This window comes from Rhopalosiphum maidis, chromosome 1, assembly GCF_003676215.2.
Source record: "Rhopalosiphum maidis isolate BTI-1 chromosome 1, ASM367621v3, whole genome shotgun sequence".
NCBI lineage: Eukaryota > Metazoa > Arthropoda > Insecta > Hemiptera > Aphididae > Rhopalosiphum > Rhopalosiphum maidis.
In genome coordinates this window covers 7,098,328-7,122,483 of record NC_040877.1, presented here as the reverse complement: position 1 = coordinate 7,122,483, position 24,156 = coordinate 7,098,328, and the positions used below count along the sequence as shown (strand labels likewise).

The window sequence follows — 24,156 nt, the reverse complement described above, 5'->3', positions numbered from 1 at the left end:
TACTTAACGATAATATTATTTTTTAAATTAAAAATTATAAATCATAATATTATATTTATTTATATGAAAAGAAAAAAAAATTTGTATCCATTCAATTATATATATTTTAATTAAATTAAAATAATTAAGTATTATGTTTATAACTCAAAAATTAAAATCGTTTAAACAGTACCTATACATTTTAATTTTTATTTAAAACGTTACTTTAACTCAAGGATATGCAATTAATAAAATGTCACGAAAAATATCAAGAAAATAATAATAATAATAAATAGCTGAATGGTATTTTGTTGTATTTAAGTATATGTTTATAAAATCAATATCGAATAATAAAATGCAGGAAAAACCCTAGATGTGACATAATGTAACTCAAAATAGACAAGAGACGGTGATGTGCCTAAATTGCCTATTTAAAACGCCGTGTTATAAAAATCTAAAAATGTTTAGTAGTATTAACGACATATGCAGAGTGAATTGTCACGATTATACAATGTTTGGTACAATAACATTCAGCTGGGCTGAACTAACTATAAAAAACAATTAATACAATTTATATAGTTTATTATAAATAAGGACCTATTTTATTTATTATGTATGAACCCCAACATAATAATATAAAATCATCTTTTTTATTTTTATGAAGCTTCCATTATGGCATATCAATTGTCAGTGTCTTTAGTATTATGTTACGGATCGTTTGAGCGTTTTATAATGCGTGTCAATGGTCAATCCACATCTATATTCACTCACCAATAAACATTTTAATCGGCCAAACATTTTGATATATATATAGATTTAATTATTATTATTATTATTATTATTATTATTATAGTTTATTATAGTCACAACTTTTTATACATTGTTATTACGACTCGACAAATTTGATGATCAAAATAAATATAAAAATTAACGATTAATCGAATTAAAATTGCTAAATAATATTGTTAAAATTGTATAAAATTAAAATAATAATTAAAAAGTTTAGAGTTAAGTGGGATGAGACCGTGTATTTTTTTTAAAAAATATACATATAATTATAAGTTATATATTCAAACGTGTATTATTCGAAAATAATGAAGTATTAGCAAAATATTTTGTTTAAAACACATTTTATAATTATATATGTCATTTCTATAATAATCAAGTAGATGATAAGTAATATAAGCATTGAGCGAGGATAAAATAATAGCAGTAGTATTCTGTCAGTTCATATATTGTCCTATACAACGTCCTCTGGGAAAACTAGTACTAATCAGGCGATGACGCAACACAGCTGCTTTTAACTAGAATAATTCAGTTAAGTTCCAAGAACATAACTCAAATATTATACTTACATAAATATAAATAAACCATGATAAACAATAGTATTCGGAATAATTATTTAATTGTGTAGTTCATTTATAAATCCAAAACAATCAAATAAAACGTGTTACACTGAAGAAAAAAATTAAATCTTATTTACATTATATTTAATGCACATAAATAAAACTAATTATATTAATGTTGATATTTATCAATTCTTCAATTGTTATTAAATAAAGATCAAGATTGTAAGTGTGTTAAGAGAACAACTTTTAAAAAATTCGATGAAAGAATGATAAATATTAATTTCATATTCCTCAGATATTTAAAAAAAAGGAAATAATTACAATTAATTTACTTTATTAAATCGTATTGCTGATATTAAATTGAAAAAAAAATCTGTTCTTTATTTTGCGGGCGACTGATGTATAGTCAAAATTAAATAAATATCAATAATAATGAATTCGAATTTTATAGAGAAATATATATCTGACTTTAATATCTTATATCTACGAGATTCAAAAATAAACTAAAAAACAAATAGTTTTTAAAGAAAATTCTAAATCTATAAATTATTTAATTAAAGAAATTTATTTAATTTCAATACTATCGAACTTAATAGCGAACAATCATGGGTGACAAAAAGGAAGAAAATAAATTACATTTTTATTCAAACCTATAGCATTGCGTCTTTGCACAAATTTCAATCAATCCATTACAAACTAGTATTTATTTTTCAAGTGTTAATTTTTTCTTGTTTTATGGATATTTTATTAGTTAGAACATAAATTCAATCTTTAAATTTATTGGAGGCTAAGAAAAAAAATGTCAAAAGAACACAAAAAAAAAAACTGTGGCCAAACGGTTTTTTTTTTAATGAGGTTTCTTAAACTATTTACCATATTTATAAAGATACTTTGTATAAAAGTACCTACTACGTTTAAATGTGAGTATATTACAACATGATAAGACCTTGTAGACACGATTTCGTTATTGTTAGAAAAATAGAATCAATTGAAAATTCATATTATAATATATAATAAATTATGCAACAAGGTTAAAAATGTGTATGATCGATACAATATATGGTGGCGTTGGTAAACAACACACAGTAGACGATTATACGTCGACAACAACGGCATCAACCATTATTCAAATCATTCTGGGAAACATTAAATTTAACGTTTATTGTTCCAGAACTAATAGACGTTTAGACAGGTTATTAATTACTGGCAGCTGGCATTGTACATTGCTGGCGAACACGGTAAAGGTGTACGGGAAAAACGCTCACGGAACCAGCAAAGGCTGCGTGCGCGCGGCGGGGGGACGCCAGATAGAAAAGGACCATAACAGCCAGGACAAAGTTCCGTTTGGGGATTCGATCGTGACGCGTTTACAGTGGTCTATATATGTGTGCGCGTGTGTGTAAAGTACTATTGTACTAAATCCCCCCTCCTGCCACCGACCTTATTGGCGGTTTCGACGAGCCGTTATTAATGTCAACCATGCGCGGGTGTAGGTGAACAGGACGGACAGGTGAAGGGGATTTAACCAACCACCTTTGGACCCAATTCCGTTATAGGTTCTACATTACCACCCCGTGTCTTTCCTGTTGGCATTATTGGATTTTCGCCAATATCGAATACATATACACAGACACACATACACTAGATAGATAAATGAAAGGATGGATAGATAGAGCATTGATAGAAAACTGCGTGTGCTCAAAATGAATGGAAAAAAAACGAAAAGGAAATAGAATACGATATATACTATATATAATATTATCTATTCGTAATTGTGTATTATATAATGGTTTCACTACGTTGTGCGCATTATACATTCATAAAACGGTTGTATTTATAATGGAAAAATAACGCCATGAAAAATCACGTCTCAAATAGACTAATGGTATAATCAATATATACTTCAGTTTCATTTACCATTATATTACAAAATATATTTCTCACGAGTTACAAAACACAAATCGATAGCAAAACAATATATATTGTGCCCGTGATAAACACAAAGAAAAGGTGTAAATATCACGATGGGAATTTGTGTACAAACACGCTCGTTTAAATTAACAATATACTCATATCTACGTATATGATGGATTGATTTTTGGTAACATTTTAAAATCGTTTGCTAACATTGTTTTAATATAATATTAATATGCAACATTAGAATAGTACATTTTTCATTTGACAGATTATATGCAGTAACCTTACCTTTCGCGTGTTCCGGATTTTCCGTACCAGAACGCATAATATCATTTAAATAGTGTTCAAGATTGCGCATGTTGTCCAAAGGTCCGGTACCGTTTCCGCATCGTTCCTGAAACATATCAAGTACATCAAATTCATATATTATAAGGTATTAGAGCATATCATTTGTTATATTCTTAGTGGATTTATTTGTTACTTATTCTAAAAAAATATAAATACATAAACTAAACATATTTTTACATAAATAAATGAATAAATCATGTTTTTAAATTTGAAAGAGAAAAAACAAAACAATTCTATTCATAATGTTTTATATTATACGAATAGCTAATTACTTCATGAAAATTTCAATTTCGTATTGAAATACAAAGGTTACTTTATACCTGAATAATTAAACTTATTATGATAAAGAGTAATGAATATTTTAATTTTGAATAACTCTTTAATTGTAAATTGTTAATTAAATTTCCATTGAAACCCAAATGCTATTTTATAAAGCTTCTATTGTTCATAATTTATAATTTATAATTTTTGTTTTTTGTTTTAAAATACCAATATAACTTCATTGATCATTCAATACATAGTTAAACATGATAATTGATTGCAATTAATTTAATGTATCAATATTATTGTATATAAAATGTAGGTTTTTTTACATACATACCAAAAGTATAATTAAAAATACAAAAACTGTTTTAATACGTTTAATGACTTCTAAACGATATGCATAGTTCACCATAATAAAGTAAAATTACTTAACTAACCAAAAATGCAAGTATATCAAATTATTTAGTTATTTAACTACATAAATGTAATAGATAGAGTTTTTGGTTTGATTAATAATACGAGTATAATATAAATTGGTTCCTAACGCATAACTCTGCCTTTGTCTACGTATCTTCTTAACACGTCATTAAACGTAAAATGTTAAGAAACGTTAATATTTAATAATTAACATCTGAAAATGTTCACTACTATATACTGTATAACTATAATAAAAATAATTCTTGTTGGTTTAAATAAATAATATACGATCTTTATTCTAAGTAGTGGATTCATTCAAAATTGTATTAATTATTCAAATATAAAAAGGATAATTCACATACAATTAAAAAATGTATAATACATTATGTCAGTGTACTGTGATTTGATGAAAACAATTTTGGTAAAGAAATATGACCGCAACTAAATTTTCAATTTGACTTAAATATATATAATACATATCCTTATAAATAAATAATAAATTTGTATTTTATATTATTATCAGAAGAGAATTTTGAATTTTTTCGTATTAATTTATTAAAATATTATTATAGATTCAAAATATAAACATTATGTATAGTACCTACATAATATGTTTTCGTTTGATCATAACTCATAGTGCATAATATTTAATCATATATATGCATATATTATAAGTCTAAAATTAAATTATATTTAATGGGAACTAAAATTGATCAGTTAAAAACCTTTTAATTACATTAAACCTTGATTATCATTTGATCCCTTTTGTTTTTACACTTCATAATGATACTTGGATTATTAACATCCAATAATAATAATAGCTTTTAGTTATATATAAATAAAATATGTATATATATAATTTATTGGATTACATATATAATTTCTTTATGATTTTTTGGGGTTCGTAAAATTTCATTAAAACAACTGGAAGTCCCAAATAACATCCTGTGCCAAACCAAAATTTCTACTGTTTTTATTATAACATAATAGTTTGAGAAGGGTGCACAAAGTTTCACCAACAAATCCAATTTTTTGTTTTTGTCACCATAAGGTTTCGTATTAATTGGCAAAATTAGAAAATACACCATTCATTAGGCTGATGTCCATTAGTATAGAGTTTATAAATTTACTCTCCTTAATGACTAATGGGTAGCTATTATCACAGACCCTCTCAAACTGCCTACTATGTATGATGATAGTAGGGAATTTTTTTTTTAAAACAAAATCATATAAAGTAAATTACAATATAATCTTATATAAAAACAGTGAAAATTAAAAAAAATTAATATTATTTTGAACTAAATAGTAGTTGTTAAGTAGTACTATACAATATTTCAATAGTTTAAAATATATGGAGATAAATTTGTTGTCAGTTTTTCCAAGTCACTCATTGAAATTTAAACATAACAGAGAAATTTATTTTAAAATTTAATTTAATTCATATGCTAGTTATTGTATGTTAGTTGGGACAAAATTTGATTAGTTGTGTATAAAATATTAAAGACAGACAGTATACTTTATACACCACAAAACACCTTAATATAATTTCACAATAATATCAAATGCAATAACACGTCAAATTTTTGGCATCAATCATATAAAAATAAAATAGATTTAAAAATATTTGTTATAATATATTGTATATTATGCTTCTGAATATAAAACTATTCAAAATTACTAAAATTGTTGCAATTATAACTTAGTATATTAAGAGAATCTATAGTGTCTGTAATAGTCTGTAAACTGTATAATATTATTATTTGTTTTAAATTATATGTATATATGACGAAAATAAAATAAATTTGATACCTACAATAATATTATTAATATTATTTAAGAGTAATTTTAATCAATGTTAATTAATTGTTGGAGTTCATTTAAATTTTTATAAAATTCAACAATACATTTTTCTAGATGACATCAAATTTTGTAAAAAAAAAAAAATAATAAAAATAAGGTACACCTTTAACAAAATATCAACAAAAAATAAAAACTTAAAATACAAATTTTGTTATTAGATTAAGGAACTTAATTTATTAAACTATTAATTAGTGTTGATTAAGTTTGAAAAATCAACAACCTACATAATTTATTTAATTATGATATGGATTTTATGTGAATAAAAATAAAATATCTACCCTATTATATAATGTGTAGTTTCGTATTTTGAAAATGAGTATATTTTAATGGTTTTACTAAGATGTGTAATAAGTTTTATAAATTACGCATACGGCCATCTACTCTTTCTTTCGAAAAATTATATAAACGTGTAATATAATATATATCCACTTTAATCTGTTAAACTTTGACAGATATATTGTACATTTAAGAAGTAATTTTTGAAATAGTCTTGTCTATTTTTTAAAGAAAAATATATAATTTTTAAAACAGTGAAAATATTTTTCTTTTATCATTTAAATATGAAGAACTTATCAGAATTACATTTTAAATGTGAATGTTGTACAATATTATTATTTATAAATTATCATTATTATAGTGTATCTAAATTATAATAATATTGTATACATAACGCAATATTATCTTACACTTAAGTTATGTAATCGAGGCGAGTTTCAAACACTTACACAATGTATACACCAATCGTATTTATTGTATATGCATTAAAGGTTTAGAAGATCTATTTATCTATTTATCTATTTATTTATAAATATCAAAATGTTTAACAAATTAATTATTAACAAGTCAACAGTTAGTTTTTTTTTAAATTTACGTTGTTAAAATATAATTTAGATTTCAATAGTTTTACTCATATTTTGTTATAAAAAACTGTTTATCCAAAAATATATAAGAATAAGTTAAGATATATGTAACCGTTGCATTTCTAATACTATGACAAAAAAATATTAAAATATACATATTACATATATCTCTTTCATGACGTTCAACATTTAAAATACATAATTCTAATACAACAAAAATATTATTGATGATTAAATAAATAGCAAGTCATATTATCTAATATTATTTCATTTATGATTGATGACAAAGTTCAATAACACGATCAATCTAACTAATAGATCCCATTTATTAAAACAAGAAGTTTTTACATTAGAAATATATTAATTAATAATTATAGTACTGAATTCGTTTCTATATATATTGAAAAACTTTGGTTGATTTAGAAATGAAATAAATTTTACAAAAATAGTTAGTTGACATATCTGTAAAAATGTAAACATGTTACAGAACATGTTATAGCAATCGTGATAGGTGTTGAAGATAATGACAGGTCATCTTTCAGCATTGATTTAGTCCTCACTCAATTACTTGAATTAACTGTGGATGATTATCTTGTAACGATCTAGAGTACATGTAGCACTTTCAGGACCTAATCTTTCAGGACTTGGTACAATATTTTATGATTTAATGTATACTTGTTTAATTTTATAATTTAAAATTTTTCTGTTATTCGTGTTATGTCGTTTCCTTAATTCTAAAACGAATATATATCTTTAATAATGCAAAACATTAAGATAAACTAAAATCTTTAAAATTCACAATGTCGTCCTATAGTAATAATGTTAAATCTATATTCAGTTACTGAAAAGTTGTATCCTAAAAAATGTATATTGATATACAATAGTATAAGCGTATTATGAAACATATAATCATTTTAAAAACCACCAGCTTAGGGTTTTTATATATACCTTAATAAAATAGCAGATTTTTAGAGTATACTATGATGAAATAAAATGTAAATTGGTTTTCTTCTGTTGTAGACAGTCGACAGAGTAAGCGGAATAAATAAAATGCAAAGATACAAAAGGTTCCTTGACAAAATTAGTTTTCAAACTATTTTCGTACCCATCGGATTGAGATGAAAGAATTATTAAATTATAGTTGAAAACGGTCCATTTAAATCTTATTCTGAGCTTTAAATTGTTATAAAAATTTCTCTGATAATCTATTTTCAGAATACAATATGTATACTTAAAATGTGATAGTTAATAATGAACTTCATTGAATTAAACTTAATTTTCGTCGTACCTAACCTTCATATTTTTTTTTAAATCAAATTCTCGCATACAATCTCATAAGTTTTGGTTTAAATTTTTGATTACTAGATTCGATTATCATTATTTCGATAACGAGTTTCACAAGCAGTACAACAAGTAAAATTATTGAGTTATATTTAATAATAATATTCGAGTAGGCATTAAATTAAATTGTATATACCTATTTATTTTTTTTTCATATGCTGCAATGATGTTGCTGGAAATATCAATTTGAATTCATTGACCAAGTAAACCAACTAAATTGTATGAAAATAGACGATGAACTTTATTATTTATAATAATTGAAATAACAACTTACAGTGAAAAAGTATTCAAAAAGGGTTTATTTTTTTTTATTATCCTTATAATTGAATATTTAAAATTGAAATTGCATAGAGAACAATATAAAGTTTTACATATAATTGTGTTATTATTTTTTCCTGTTATAATATTATTATCAACTATACAACTTGTGTTATTTAAACTAAATCTCTTTCAATTACGGTCAAAGGTTCTTTAGCTTGGAATTGATTAATTTATTTTATGAATTTAACCACGATTATAAAAAAAAGTACTATGTATTATCTGATTTCATAAAATTAATTTTAGAGATATTCTCAATCTAAATTTTAATGTCAGTGATAATTTCTGCTTAAGATTTTCTTAATAAAATGTTTATAATTTAATTTGATAATATAATTTTCTTCAATAGAGGATAATTCTAAAATATAATACAGAAAAAATAATACAAATAAAATGTATGAGCAGATAAGAAATTCAGGTTACAAAAATAGAAGATGTATTAAACGAAATTAATGTAACATGCATTTCTAAACAATAATATATTATACATTTATTGTCATCATGTTTTTTTTTACTTCATAAAAGTTCTTAAGTTAATTAAAAAATTCATATTTTCATTACAAAAATTGAAAATATATATTACCTATATTTAACTGTAGTTTCATCAATGTGACCGATATGTTATAACTTTGTACGGAAACATTTTTTTACAAACGTGTTTTTTTTCCGAATTAGTTAAATACAGATAGTAAAAAAAGAATTATTCAATAACCTGCTAGCTTAATAAAAAAATTAATTAATATTTTTCAATGATATGTATATGGTTAAAGTAATCTCTTTAGTATGAAAATGATAAATATAAAACATACAATACTTTAAAAGAGTATTGAGAATTCTATTTTAAAATAATCTTCTTGTTAAAAAGTATTGTAGGTTCAACTAATCAACTAGTATGATTTTGAAATATCTATTGTAATTTATAAATAACAGTAACATTATTTTTATAAAGTTGAAATATAATTATGAAATAATAAAAAATGAGTTTGACCTGATTATGATAGAGATCCATATAAGTATAATAGTATAGTTAATAAATAATGATTCTACAAAAACATAGAAAAAAGAATGGGCAACATAATGAAAAATATAAATGATTTTTACATATTTTTGTTTTAAATCAATACAAATTAATATGTTATTAAAAACCTGTTAACACATTCTCTACCATAATAAATAGTAGGTACCAACCTTAAGACTAAATAACATATCTGTTGAAAATTATTTTTTTATGATAGTACAAACTACCTATTATAAATACCAATATACATTTACTTTTACTATGTATATCGGACCGATTTATATGATATGCATAATATATAGGTAATTTTTGGATAGTTTTTACTTTTATATTATAATGTACCTATATTTACCAACAAATAATATCAAATTCAACATTATTGGTAATGATATCGACTCACTTATAATCGTAGAGTGTATAAAAAATGTAAGTTTAATATCTAACATTGAATTATGAAATTGGATATTTATAATTTTTCGAGAATATAACTTGCTTTATTATATAGATAAGTTATGTAGCAATCATAGAATTATTTTTATAGATAATTTCGCTTAAAAATATATAAAAATCATATAGTGTACAAGACACAGCTATAGGTACCTATTTTAAAACGTATTTAAATTAGTCCACAAATTATATTAAACATTAATAAATGTATAAATTATGTTATTGGTATACACCGTTATTTTCGTTGAAAATAATATTCCGATTTACAATGATTGAAAGGATTATATAAAGTATAATGCATGTTTCCTATGCACATTATGCATATACACGTTTTTATGTACAATTTCAGTTGGTAAAAACTAAAAAGTAATAGTTACACAGGAGAAAGAGAAAACAGTGCTAATGATCCACGGTATATACTAAGCTCAATAAATATCACAGAACTTTTAAACCATAACCCTAGCGACAGAAATACTGCTTCTATATGCTTTTAGTACACGTCATAATATATTATATGTCTTTATTTAATTATTATTTTCACGCCAAAAATGCATACAAAATTGCAATAGTTAAAAAACCGAAACTATCCTATTCATAAGCAATAACATAGTTTTTATTACAATGTGCATATTATTACAATAGTAAAAATATCAAATGTTAATGGAATTCAATTTAAGTATATCAATTTTTACGCACAGTAATGTACTAATGTTGAACGGTGAAAGATATACGTAAGCATATATGACGAGGGAGAAGAGTGTTCTGGCGAGACATGCGCCCGTCACCGCTCCCATCGTACTGTATTATAATACACACATCCGAACTACGTTTCCGGAAACTATATTAGGGGACGTAAGTAGTTAAATAATTAATGCCGGCACACAATGCCAAAAGGCAACCATGTTGCACAGCACACGGTGAGTGTATAATAATATCTATACAGAGTGTTCGCGTCATGAGGTGCCTACCTCGTCGGAATAGACGCTATGATTGAATCGAAATATTGTCGAACCTCGACTAACTACCATAATAATGAAATATTATTTATAATATTGTAAATTATTCTTCGGAAACATCGCTCACCGCTCTAACACGACAATTGTAAGATGTTAGGTAAGTATATACGTAATATATAGGTAGTTATTATATCGCGTTTTAGATATGCGCCACCATTTGTTTCCGGTCTGACCCTAATCTACTCTATCTACCGTACCAGTATACAAAAGTTATGGAGTTGTGCAACGCGCATTTAAACTGTGCTAAAAATACGAAGTACGGGAGCGGAAAAGACAAACTTCGTCGTAACGTGTGTCGTATGTGTGTATGGCAACGAAAAGTTTCTAGCTTGCAGCATGCAAAAATCGCGGCGGAACGAATACTGTGACATTTAATTTAACGTTTTTTATTGCACATGAAAAAATAACGACAAAAAATAAAATCTCGACGCACCGACACCAGAAAAATAACTATGTGGCATTATCATATATAAAACGTTGACAGAATAGGAAAACGAAAGACACGACGATGTATTTACGAGACGCTTTTCTTCAGATCATGTTATACGTGGATGTTTTTGAGACTTTTTCCCGCCAACGGACAAAAGCCCTACGCGGTTCTACGATAAAGAAAAAATCCACAGAGTATGTTTTACACACAACTATATAGCTTTAATTCCATACACTCATAGCATATGGATGCGTTCACTATAGGTCGTCAGTCGTAGCAAACAAAAAGTAGTGGAAAAATATTTTTCAATAAATGAGTTTCAGGCCTCCGGCTATACTCAAATCACTAAATAAACACACAATGCGAAAATACAAATAATTACGCATGCGTTATAAACCTGTATAGAAACATATTATATATACCATATGGCATATAAAAAAAAATTTAACGACAACGATTCCAGGTCAGACGATGAGAAAACTCTGCCAACGTAGCCGTCGTCGTTGTTGCAAAAGGGTGTATTTATTTTCATTCAAGAATTATTATCATCGCCGCTGATAATTAATAGTGCAAAGTGGGAAGACGAAAACTCTGTTTCCAAACCGGAGGAAAGACTATTTATCACTGTCCGTCGACAAAACGCGAGCACACACGATATTATATAAAATTATTTTATTTAATAATTATTATATCCGTGACACATATCACCAAATAATTATGACAAACCACGGGACAATCCCCTCACTTAGAAAAATTATACATATTTAATAAGGTAATTTAAACCAGACATGAATGATTTTGAATGAAAAATTCAGCAACTCCCTCATAAAGTTAATTCCTGTTGTCTCGATTTTATAAATCCAAAAATACGTTTAAAACTACGAAAAAACAAAATATATAAAAACCTGCCGAATTCAATCTAAGAAAAGAATTTATAAATTAGTAATTTGTATTCTATTTTTCATTATTAAATATAGGTGTATAAGTACCTATATTTATACTTCTGATAAATGATTAAGTTGCATATCATACAGCATATTTTTGAGCTTATGTTTTATTTATTTAAAATATTCATTAATATAATCATTTATACAATGTATTACAAAATGAATATTATACGAAACAACGAAGTTTATTTATATTATAGGAGGTTTTAGGGATGGGGGTGATTTTTTGGACTGAGGAAACGTCACAGTATCGTTACCTTCATATTGTATTCACATGTATACCATAATATGGTCCACCCGAGTAATATGCGTTTTAATAATATAATGCGTCATCCCACGCCCGAACGTGGTATACCCAGCCGTCTGAATAAATAATAAAACATTCGTTTCAAAGGCCGTCGCCATATATTATATTATACTATAAGACACCATATAATATTATAATATTTTAAGAGGACGCTACGTTGTCTCAGTCTTACACGCGCATATAACATAGCGAATCAATGTACCGAATTTTTACACCGTTTTAATTATAGTTAATATTAGTGTACATTTACATACTATCAAACTTGTAAAGTAAAATATATTGTAAAATGTGCCCAAGTGGAAGGTTTTTTTTCCAAATATTTAATTTAAAACGAGTAATGTACATTTTTTTTTTTAAATAAATTATTTAAGTACTTACTTATAACTTATTTAAAAAAAAAAAAATAATATATGATAAACATCTTATGTGTATTCGTTTAGAGACAGTTAATAACATTCTCCACTAAAATTCAAAAATTCGTTGAATCTAATCAAAATTGAATATGGTTAATAATATAATATGGGTTATAAATTCATGAACAGTATAAATATAATATAATTTGATAAAACATGTGTTTGTTGAATGTAACAAAATAACTTACATACGTTGAATCAATTTAATCTAATCAAAATTAAATAAAGATAATAATATAAAAAAAAAAAATAAATATATAATACAATTATAACCATAAATCAATAAAAAAAAGTATCTTAGTAAAACGTTACTTTTATACTTTTTTGACAAACTCAATCAGATTTTCAATAAATAAAATATTGTTTCAGTGGGGTTCAGTGTGTGTACATATACATATTAGCTAGCTTTTAATTAACATTAAAGTATCAATTTGAATTATTTTTAAAAGATATAGAAATATAAGTATGTACAAATTTTTATAAAAGCTACTAAATTACTTAATTTGTTATGAAAAAAAGCTCGAACTTGTTCGTGTATAGTTCACTGTAAGTATGATCTTATATTTGCACACATTGATAGAAAAAAAATAATTCATCTAGAATATTATTTTTGATCCAACAATCAGCTAAATCTATAACTTTAAAATCAATAAGTTGTGTTTCTGATAGTAAAAAATCAAAAAAAAAAATCACAAACGTCATGTAGACAACTCAAAAAGAATATTCAAAAAATATATGACAAATATAATATAATACTTGCAACCTTTTCATTCGTCTTATATTCTTCAACTAATTCTAGGTCATAAATTATTCATTACCAATAATTTCCTTGATGAATCTTCCGAAATTAATAACTTTAAGTGCCTTAGTAATGTAATCGTGATTCTTGTTTTTATATTTTTTTTTTTTATATATATATATACTAAAGACACGTAATAATTATTAAAAAGGTCGTTAACTCGTAAATTATAAACAATTGGCAAGAAAATTGTGTAAGTATATTATTCAAAAGTGCCATCAACACAGATTTAATTTTACTTAAAAATTTTAAATTAATTTGTCTTGTGTAACTTTTCGTTAAAAAAATTACCAAAAATTTGTCGATTTATTATTGCTTTAATAATGTGTTATGGTCGTGTTTAATGTTGCCAATGTTAATTAAAATGTCATCATTTACGTTGATTTTAAAATTTACTTAACATGTTTTCTCTCTGCGTTTCCAACGTTTTATACTATTTATAGCCAAACATTTTTAAAAACAGACTCAAGCCCATCGATTATTTTCAAATGCTTTTGATTTTCACATATAATATTTTGCACTTTCGTCATAAAAATTTAAAAACAAATCAGTAGTCACACCTTATCACATTCAAAATACTTAGCAAAAACTACAATTTAAAATTTTAACATAAAAAAATACTTATCAGTATTAACAGAAGGTAACAATATTGGTTAATACTATTTGTTATTAAACTATACAATATATATTTGTTTTTATCAGCTTGGTAAATTTAAAACAGTGTGAGAAACTAAATTACTAAATACTATACACAATTATACATAACTAGTGATATTATCAGATTTTGGCTGAGTTAAAATTAATCTCTATCGCTTTCCGTTTTGCTTCAATTTAAATAAATAATACAAACAACGCAATCAAAATGAATAATTTTCCTCGTCTTGATTTCAGACATACCTTTGATGTAAATACAAAACAAATAGGTACAGATTCAACAAATGCTTAAAGACTGACGTAAATCCAATATCATTAAGACTGGTATTCGTTTTTATTAGTTTACACCAAAAATATGTCCAGAATTAAGAAAACAAATTGTGGTTGCGAATAATAAAAGTAACCATTGTAATATTGTTCATATAAGAATTTAATATTTGTTTTTAAATATATTTTCTGAAATTTTTATATGCCTTATTTTTACTAATTATAATAGTGATATTATAATCTATAACCGAAACTAAATTAATGTGTGAGCTATCATATAACAACCTATAGGGGTTAAAAATTAAGCTATAAGTCCCAAAAAAATTATTGATAAAACAAGTTGAAAACAATCAAATCATTCAGATATTACGCGATTGCAATAGACGTACAGAAAAATTAAATACATAGAAAGATATTCGTATGCATTATATAATATATTTGTATATATAAGCAGCTTTGTTATGACTGACAGGAAATCAACGTAGATCCTAAACTATAATAAGTAGTAACTTGGAATTTTGACAGTACCTACATTTCAAAATGTAAGTGCACACTAAAAAAAGTTTACAAAATTCGCATTTTAAAGAAAAACTCACACAGGAATTGGTTGGCTCATGAAAAACGATTATTATTTTTTTTTGTATATAGTTGTCATTGGTTACAGAATATAAAATAGTTATTATAATAATTGGTTCTAAAATATTTTAGACCTATATGGCAGCATTTTATAATTGGTCGTATCTATCCATTTAACATCACGCTGAACACATTTGTATTTAAAGTGTTTACAGCTATTATCGTGTTTATTTTTGTTCAATTACAATTCGGATGTTTAAATATATTAATACGGTATTTGATGAACATCTTAGTTAACGGTTTTCATCCCAACAATAAAATCGCTGCATGGACAGATCAATATCGGACTTTCTTCTACCACTTAAACTATAAATTAATATTTTGGATTTATTACTAAATTATAAGCAATTAATTATTTGAATATAAATTATAAGACATTCTTTTATAAAAAAAAAAATGTTGAGTGTTATTACACTTAGTATTAAATAATGAATTTGACAAAGTATGAATCACATAAGAGGTATCATTTTTAACGGCAACCTAAATGTCTAGTATAATAATATAGTCGAACATACCACGACTATCCGTGAATTCATCCACATCTAAATCTTCATGATGCATCAAAGGTGACCAACGGTTTATTATAACATAACATCTAGGTACCCTATTTAAAAGGTGTACCTGTAGCATCCAGATCTTCTCAAAGGAGTCTATTTTATAATTCCCGCAACTCACTCTGCCCGTAACTAGATTTCTTTCCCTAACCTCAGTCACACCAACTCGTTAGATCATAATCACCCTCTTAGAACTACTGAATGAACATTGTACTCCCCGATTAAATATATATTATGTTCACACTGTATAGTAATAATATTTTGCAACATATTTTCAGAACTCATGAATCCTAAAAATACATCACGGAGAAGTCATGAAAAAAAAATACCTAACGACATACTCGTAATGGAATGCAATTCGTATACACCTTTTTTTATGAAACATAACTATTATCTTCTTGAGATGTTATTGGATACCAATTGTAACAAGTGCACACGCTGAAAAAGGGTAGTATTTTGGTGAGTTTTCAATATTTAAGTTGTCATTATATTATTAGGTATTGTTATTTTTATCTTACATTGTCGTTTGAGTTTTCAAATACATACACTGATTAAAAACGATTTATCGACGAGCGGTTTACCTATATACTGCACTGTATATTATACACAGACATTGATATCTCATGCGTTACATACGCATTTTTTAAATTATATAAAGCGATTCACTATAAACACGCTTAACCTTTAATCGTACATTTTATGTTCTTATTTTTTGAATCTTTTAAAGTATACCTGCTAATCTGCTAAAAGTCTAAAGACCAAATTACCAAATTATAAAATTCTTAAATATTTTATACAATACGTGTCCCGAGGCGAAATAAACTTCTGTTTAATTATTATAACTTCCAAGACATGAAAATATTTTTTTTTTAATATGGGATAAGCGTAATTTAATTTAAAAAAAAACTAGAATAAAAACAAAAACACGTAGTTATAATATAAAATAGTGATCGCAGAGAGAATAACCCTAAAATGGATATGGGTATTATTACTATATCGGCACAATTACTTGCGATATTTTTCGTATTTACCGAACTCCCTAGCGTACATGTGAATTAATAATATGTATTAATACGGACATAGCAACGGACTGTTAATTATTTTAATATTATACTGTTGTGTTATTTCGAGATTTCTATATAACTTAATCACGGTTAAAGGGGACTATATTATAATGTAGACAATATAATAAACGATGTAATATACAAAAACGTTCGGAATAAAAAAAAGTTCACATTACTTTGTAATAAACATTAAACATCCGGGTGAACTTTTTTCAGGGTAAATAATTATTGAACAACACAAAAAAGCAAAGATTTGTTAATGCATTTTTAACGTACAAAAAGGTCTCTGGCGCCGCTGCTTCAAATATTACATAATTTAATATTTTAAGTTCAAAATCGTATTCTGTTATTACATTTCACTTATAAATATAAAAATATGTAGGTATATAGTATATACTAAATTATACTAAATATGGAACCATTTGACGTGCTACTCAATGTTTTTAGTCAAAATATTTGTATTCAATTTTTCAAACATAAATATTTAGCTATTATTTAACTTTAACTATTTTTAATTTACCATGAATTATTATAAAATAAGACATTTATGAAAAAAATTGCATTGTCTTCTATTGTTATCCTTATAATATTTAATTGTTCTTATTTTTTTCTAAACAGCATAATAAATTTTAGATTTCCACCTGAGTTTTAAAATAATTCTTTTAATATAACATTATGTTTATTTTGCTTGTGTATATTATTTTAAATAGATTATAGAATGAATGAATCAAAAGTTGCGTAGAATAATAATTTATGAAATCGAAAATTGCTTTCAAATATTGATATTTATTTATTTTGTTATTAATTTAATGTACTTCATTGAGTTTCTAATTTTAGTTTCAAAATAATATGAAATGACATTGATTAGAAAAAAATGTATAAATATTACAACTTTTGACCCTAATAAAGTAATATTATTTTGATTATTTTAATTATAATATCAATAATTAATTTATCAAACTCGTTATGGGTAAAAAAAAATGATTGAACCACCAAATTGTATACAAAAATAAACGTATCCAAATACCAGAATTCCATTTATATAAATTATGTTTACATTGAATAAAGGTTCATTCAAATATGTGAAAACTGAAACAATTATAAACATTTTAATTTGAGCTTGAAAACAATATCTATGTGTTATCCAAATAATAATGTATTTTTATAATTATTAAAATTGTGCATTCTACCATAAATAAAAAATGCTACAACATACAAAAAAATTAGTTGAATAAGTATCATCATATTTATCATAAATTCTTCCAAAAAATAAAATGATTTATACTTGATGATTAACATATTTTTTATTACCATTAAATAATACCGGCTTCTAAATTTATTTTTAATTATATTTATTTTTCTATTTTTACTATTCAATTAAAACGTTGGAGTATATGTATTAATTAACAAGTTACTTTCCAAAGGAAATTGTTTTATAATTTTATATAAGTATACGTATAATGTGTAAAGAAAAAATACAATTGTTATAAATTAAATATAAATAACGATTAGTTTTTTAAATAAATGAAATGATTAGGAATTAGTTAAATAATAAATAATTGTAATATAACGTATCATTGATTAATTATTAACAAATGTATAATATGCATGTACAGAATATTATAACATAAAGTGTAAATTTTAAATGTAATGAATAGGAATCTAAAGGGAAAATTAATTTTAAAATAGTTGTAGGTACCTACAAGTCAACATGTTCGTAACTGCGTTCTAAATTCATTAAATTAAATGCGTCGTGCTTGAAGACGAATCGCGTCACTAAACAAGAATTTATAGTTGTAGTAATATGGGCACATCAATAGACGCATACGTATCGTTTAAAATAACCAACAAGTAAAGAACGCAACTAGGGAAATGTAATTTAAAAAAAAAAACCATTACGTACGGAAGGGGACATATGCAATAGCATCAATATACAATTTGAATAATGAATATTTTATAAATAAAGTTTTTAAATTAAATCATTTATTTTGTATTTATTTAATATTATTTTATATTACCTATATAATATATTTGTCCAAATTAAAAGGACATATAATAAATGTTTATCGTACAATTTTTACGATTTTAACCATAATTATAATTTAAACACTATAAAAGTTTTGCACACTGCAGTTATTTGCTCCCCTTTGACCCATATTGAACTTTAGAAATTGAAAAATTCCTTTGGGAAGTAAATGCTTATAAATATTTCCGTATGAACTGCACTCAATGTAACATACTTAAATATCCTAAAGCTTCAATTAAAATTATTAAATCAAATACAAGAACAAACATAACAAATAAGCTAATACGCACATTAATGAAAGAATAAACAAGATAATATAAACATAAACAATAAATACTTACAACTTACAATATGATTGCACTACTGATATATTGAATTTTTCTTAATTTAAATGAAATTTATGAATTTCTTGTGTATACTGAAGTGATTTAATTTATAATTTTCAATAGTTAATTATTTTTGGGTCAGATTAACAACACTGACTTTACATTAGTATTATATTAATGTATAACATGCAGTTAAGAATTTCCTCACTAGAATGGAATATTCTTAAAATAAATTAACTCTTGCAAAATTAAAGATAACTATCCCTGTGGCACTAAATTTATTATTGAAATATGCGGACACGATAAATCACATTTTCAATTTCCCTTACCTTTTTATTTTAATGTTGGATAGATATAGTAGTTAAACTGGATACAACACAACATATTTGAATGAGAATATTATTTAAATTTTTAGCAAAATACAACTACTATAAGACCGTCAACGGAAAATATTTTTTCACTATAATATTTATAAATACTGTACCATATACATTATACATTGTATAATGCATATAATATATATATTTAAATATTTATTAGTACCATTTAAATTTTACATTTCTAGAAGATAGTAATGATTGCATTACAGTTTAAGGTAACCGCTTCCATTTCTGAGAAGTAAAATTTGAATTATCACATAAATTATATAATTATTGAATCTATGTGCAATATTCATGTATAAATACAGTGCAGTTTATATTCAGTATTATTTATATTTCAAAACGTATATAAATAACATTACATTTTAGAAAAAAAAAAAAATAAAATATTATGAATTAATATAGTAGTCGACTTCATACAAATATGTGTTTTGTACAAAACTCCCTATGCAGCTATGCAAATTCTACAATTTTATCAATTTTTAAATAACCTTATTCGATAATTTATAGATTAGTATATAGCTTTAGCTTAAAATACGTAAATTCAAAAGACAAATATATAAGTACTCAAAGATGAGTCCGATAAAAATGAAATACTTAATAAGCTTGATCAAAATATATTAAAATCTTATTTTCCTGAACCAGTAATATCTCATAGCAATTTATCAATATAATCTATAGTTGAAAGAAAGGTAACTTCCGCGTTTTAACGAAAATTGGATATTTTTGCGCATCCTCACACCAGCCGGTGTTTCACACCTAATCACACCACATTTGGCCAGGCAACAGTTCATAACTCAGTCTACATGCGCGAAACGATACCTTTCTTTTATTAAACAAACTATAAAATAATTCAATCGATACAATTAATTGATGGTTATATTTATATTTTCCACATCGATAAATTTGAATTACAATTAATTAGAGTAGATGTATCGCAACGATGATCAATGTACATTTTACTTGAAAACAATAAATACGTTATAACAGTATTTACTTTAATACCAAAGAACATAACATGTATGTGGTTGAAACCAAATGCAAAATAAAATATAACCATTTCTATGGTTATAGATTTAAAAATATTTATTCATACCTATTAATTTTCATAATAAGCATAATCATATTACATATTGTCTAAGGTGAAATAACACAAATACACCATGTGTATATAGGCACGCACTTAAGTACATTAAGTAGGGTTGTATTACTTGTACTAAGCCATAGGGATAAAGCCAGAAAATTTCTCGGTAGGCCAATGGTTAAACACGAAGCAAATGCACAGCGATATTTAATGCATTTTATATTTTGTTTATGCAGTGATGGGTATTTAAATACATCGACCAAGTGTGTGTTTTTAATTTTCCCAATTACCTACGAGTACAAAAACAACCGTATAAGCGATCAATAAAACTAAAATGTAATTTTGAAAAAGGCGGTTTAAAATCGCAATAGTTTTTTTTTTTCGAGTTTTCATTAATTTATTAAAATTAAATGTCAACGAAAATATACCAAAACTTGTAATAACTAAAATTGTGGGAAATAAATAACAACAATACATTAATTTTGTTTTTGTATAGGTATCTGTTGTTTTTGTTCACCCCAGAGTAATTTATGGAAAAAATATAATATACATATGAAATATATTTTAAATATAAGACCAATACAAAATGATAGTTTATGAGAAAATAATAATTTATGAGCAATAATCATTATGCTGCATTTAGATACTAAATAATAAATCAAGTTTAGTATAATATGTAATTAAAATGTAAATTAAGAAAAATATTTCAATTGTATATTCTTAGATGAACAACAATCATATTTGAATTGTTTTTAATATAAGATTAAAAGTGTTATTTTTTTAATAAAGACACTTTAGAAATTAATAAATAAAAACACATTTAATTATAAAAATAACAAATTATAGAAATTTACCTTCAATTGGTAAACTAATAAAAATTGTATTCACTGTCTTTTTTAAGTAGCCGTATAAATCTGTAGTAATAATATTATTTTGACCAATAGAATTCTACCTTTATAAATTTATTGTAAAATTATACATTTTTTAGTTATGCTATCTTATTTTAACAATACCGGACTAAAAACCGGAATTATATATAAAAATTTTAAGATATACAATTTTAATTTGTAAGATAAAATCGATAGAGCTGATTTCACAGATTTTCTCATAATTTTCGAAATAAAATTTTCAACAAATGTACCTACAACTGTATATAAGCACTAGTTAGAAAAAAAATCCTTGACCATTTTTGAATAAACAGTTTTTTTTTAATTTTCCTCGAATGCACAATAGTTCCACACTATTACGTACAAAATATTTGAATTTATATCGTTCCATTAGTAACACAATAATATTGAAATTGAGTTTGGTATTTACGTATAGTATAGTAATAACTAATATTGGTAAAAAAAAATATTATTTAAGTTAGACACCACAAAAAAATATCGTTTATTAAATTCTAATATTTATTTTCGGATAGATGATATTTTGTAAATACAAAGTATTAAGTAGTTAAAAAGTAGTGTAGTAGAAAATATCATAACCTATAAACCTATTAATTGAATTTTAAAAGGAAAATATTTCCTGCGATATATCTTCTAAAATTAGTTAATTTGTCTTATAATTTTAGTAATATGTATTAGCGGTGTAGAAAAACGAATGGATTTGTCTAAGTCGGTAGAGATCAGACGCGTAATACAAATCATATATTCATTGGATATAGATAACCATTAAAGGAAATATAATATGAACATGGTACCTACACAGTTACCATAGAGGAGGGACAATAAGTAATCGTGGTTATACACATACTCTTCCATAATCCATACCAGATAATAATAATCTACGGATATTAAACAAACATTTTTAAAATGGTCTATCAACTAAATAAGATATAAATAAGATATTAAAATTTATAAAAAAAAAAAATACACACACACAAGAACATAATAAATATTGTTCCGACATTTATAAATATTGTTGTTTCAATATAAATATAAAATTGTATAATAATTATTAATAAGAATCCAATTATAATTGGCTCTAGTTATATATGGTTCTAATTTAAAGGAATTTGCTAAATTAAAGACAAAAATAACAAATATTAGTTTAACACTTAGAACAACTCACATTTAATCACTGATTAAAAATAAAATACCAATTACATTACCAATATGAGTTGCCGATTTAAAGCACTACGATGTTATACATTAGAGTAATATTTATAAAATGAATAAATTCCATTCTTATAAGTAATAAGCTAATAACGGATTGATTTAAAAAGGATTATTATTCATCTTAAATTAATTTTAGGAATTTAATTATAAAAATAACAATAAAAGCACAAGCATTTATAGATACAGTAGAACAGTAGGAAGTAAGGAACAAAAATATAGTTTCAATTTCGAATTTATAATACGTAATTTATAGTCCAAAAAAAAAACCTTTAAAATATTTATGTATACAAGCGAAACGTTTGGAATAAATTTGAAATTTAAATCTCATCCAGCCGGTTTTACACTATCAAAATATAAATTCAATTAGTGGCAGTCCTCCAGGAGGATTAAAATATTTCTGTGCGACCAACTCCATCAATCTACCCCAGATATTATCGAAATCTTACGGTGTTCAGGATTCGTTCTTATTGACCCCATTACGTCGAGTTTCGACTGTTCGTCCCGTTGATTAAATACAGCCACCGGGCGGAATGAATTAATATTTAATAAACCACATTAAAGAGGAGTAGGAACGGCAGGAAATAATCGTTTAATTAGTCATAACACTCATACTAAGACACGTCAAAATGCACATCAAGTTACTGACTAACATACTGTGTTAACTCCAGATGACTATAAACCAGTCTCTGAAGTCAGTATATATTTCATCAAATTGGTTAACTGCACACAAAAACGATGCAATGATGATAACACACTATAATATCTGTGAGACTACGTAGTTAGTATACACTATACAGTATACACCTAATCAATTATCATCAAAATTAAAATTATGTATACAAAACGATATGACATATTAATTATTTTACATGCGTCACAACTAATAGGGAAAGGAGAGAATCAATAAGTAATTTAATTAAAATATACAATACAAATATTGAAATATAAATGACAAAAAATATCTATAATAACTTTAATATTAGTTGAATGTAATAACAAGAGGACACTAAAGCTGTAT

General features: G+C 24.8%; 1 protein-coding gene across 2 annotated transcripts in view; it reads right to left on the bottom strand.

The window, feature by feature from the left end:
• Window positions 1-24,156, bottom strand: part of LOC113560556 (cytoplasmic polyadenylation element-binding protein 2) — a 151,821-nt gene that overhangs the window by 85,581 nt on the left and 42,084 nt on the right. For both annotated transcript variants that reach the window (XM_026966497.1, XM_026966498.1), the window contains one exon: window positions 3,534-3,639. In XM_026966497.1, coding sequence (XP_026822298.1) covers window positions 3,534-3,639 — 106 coding nt within the window. The remainder of the gene's footprint in view (window positions 1-3,533; window positions 3,640-24,156) is intronic.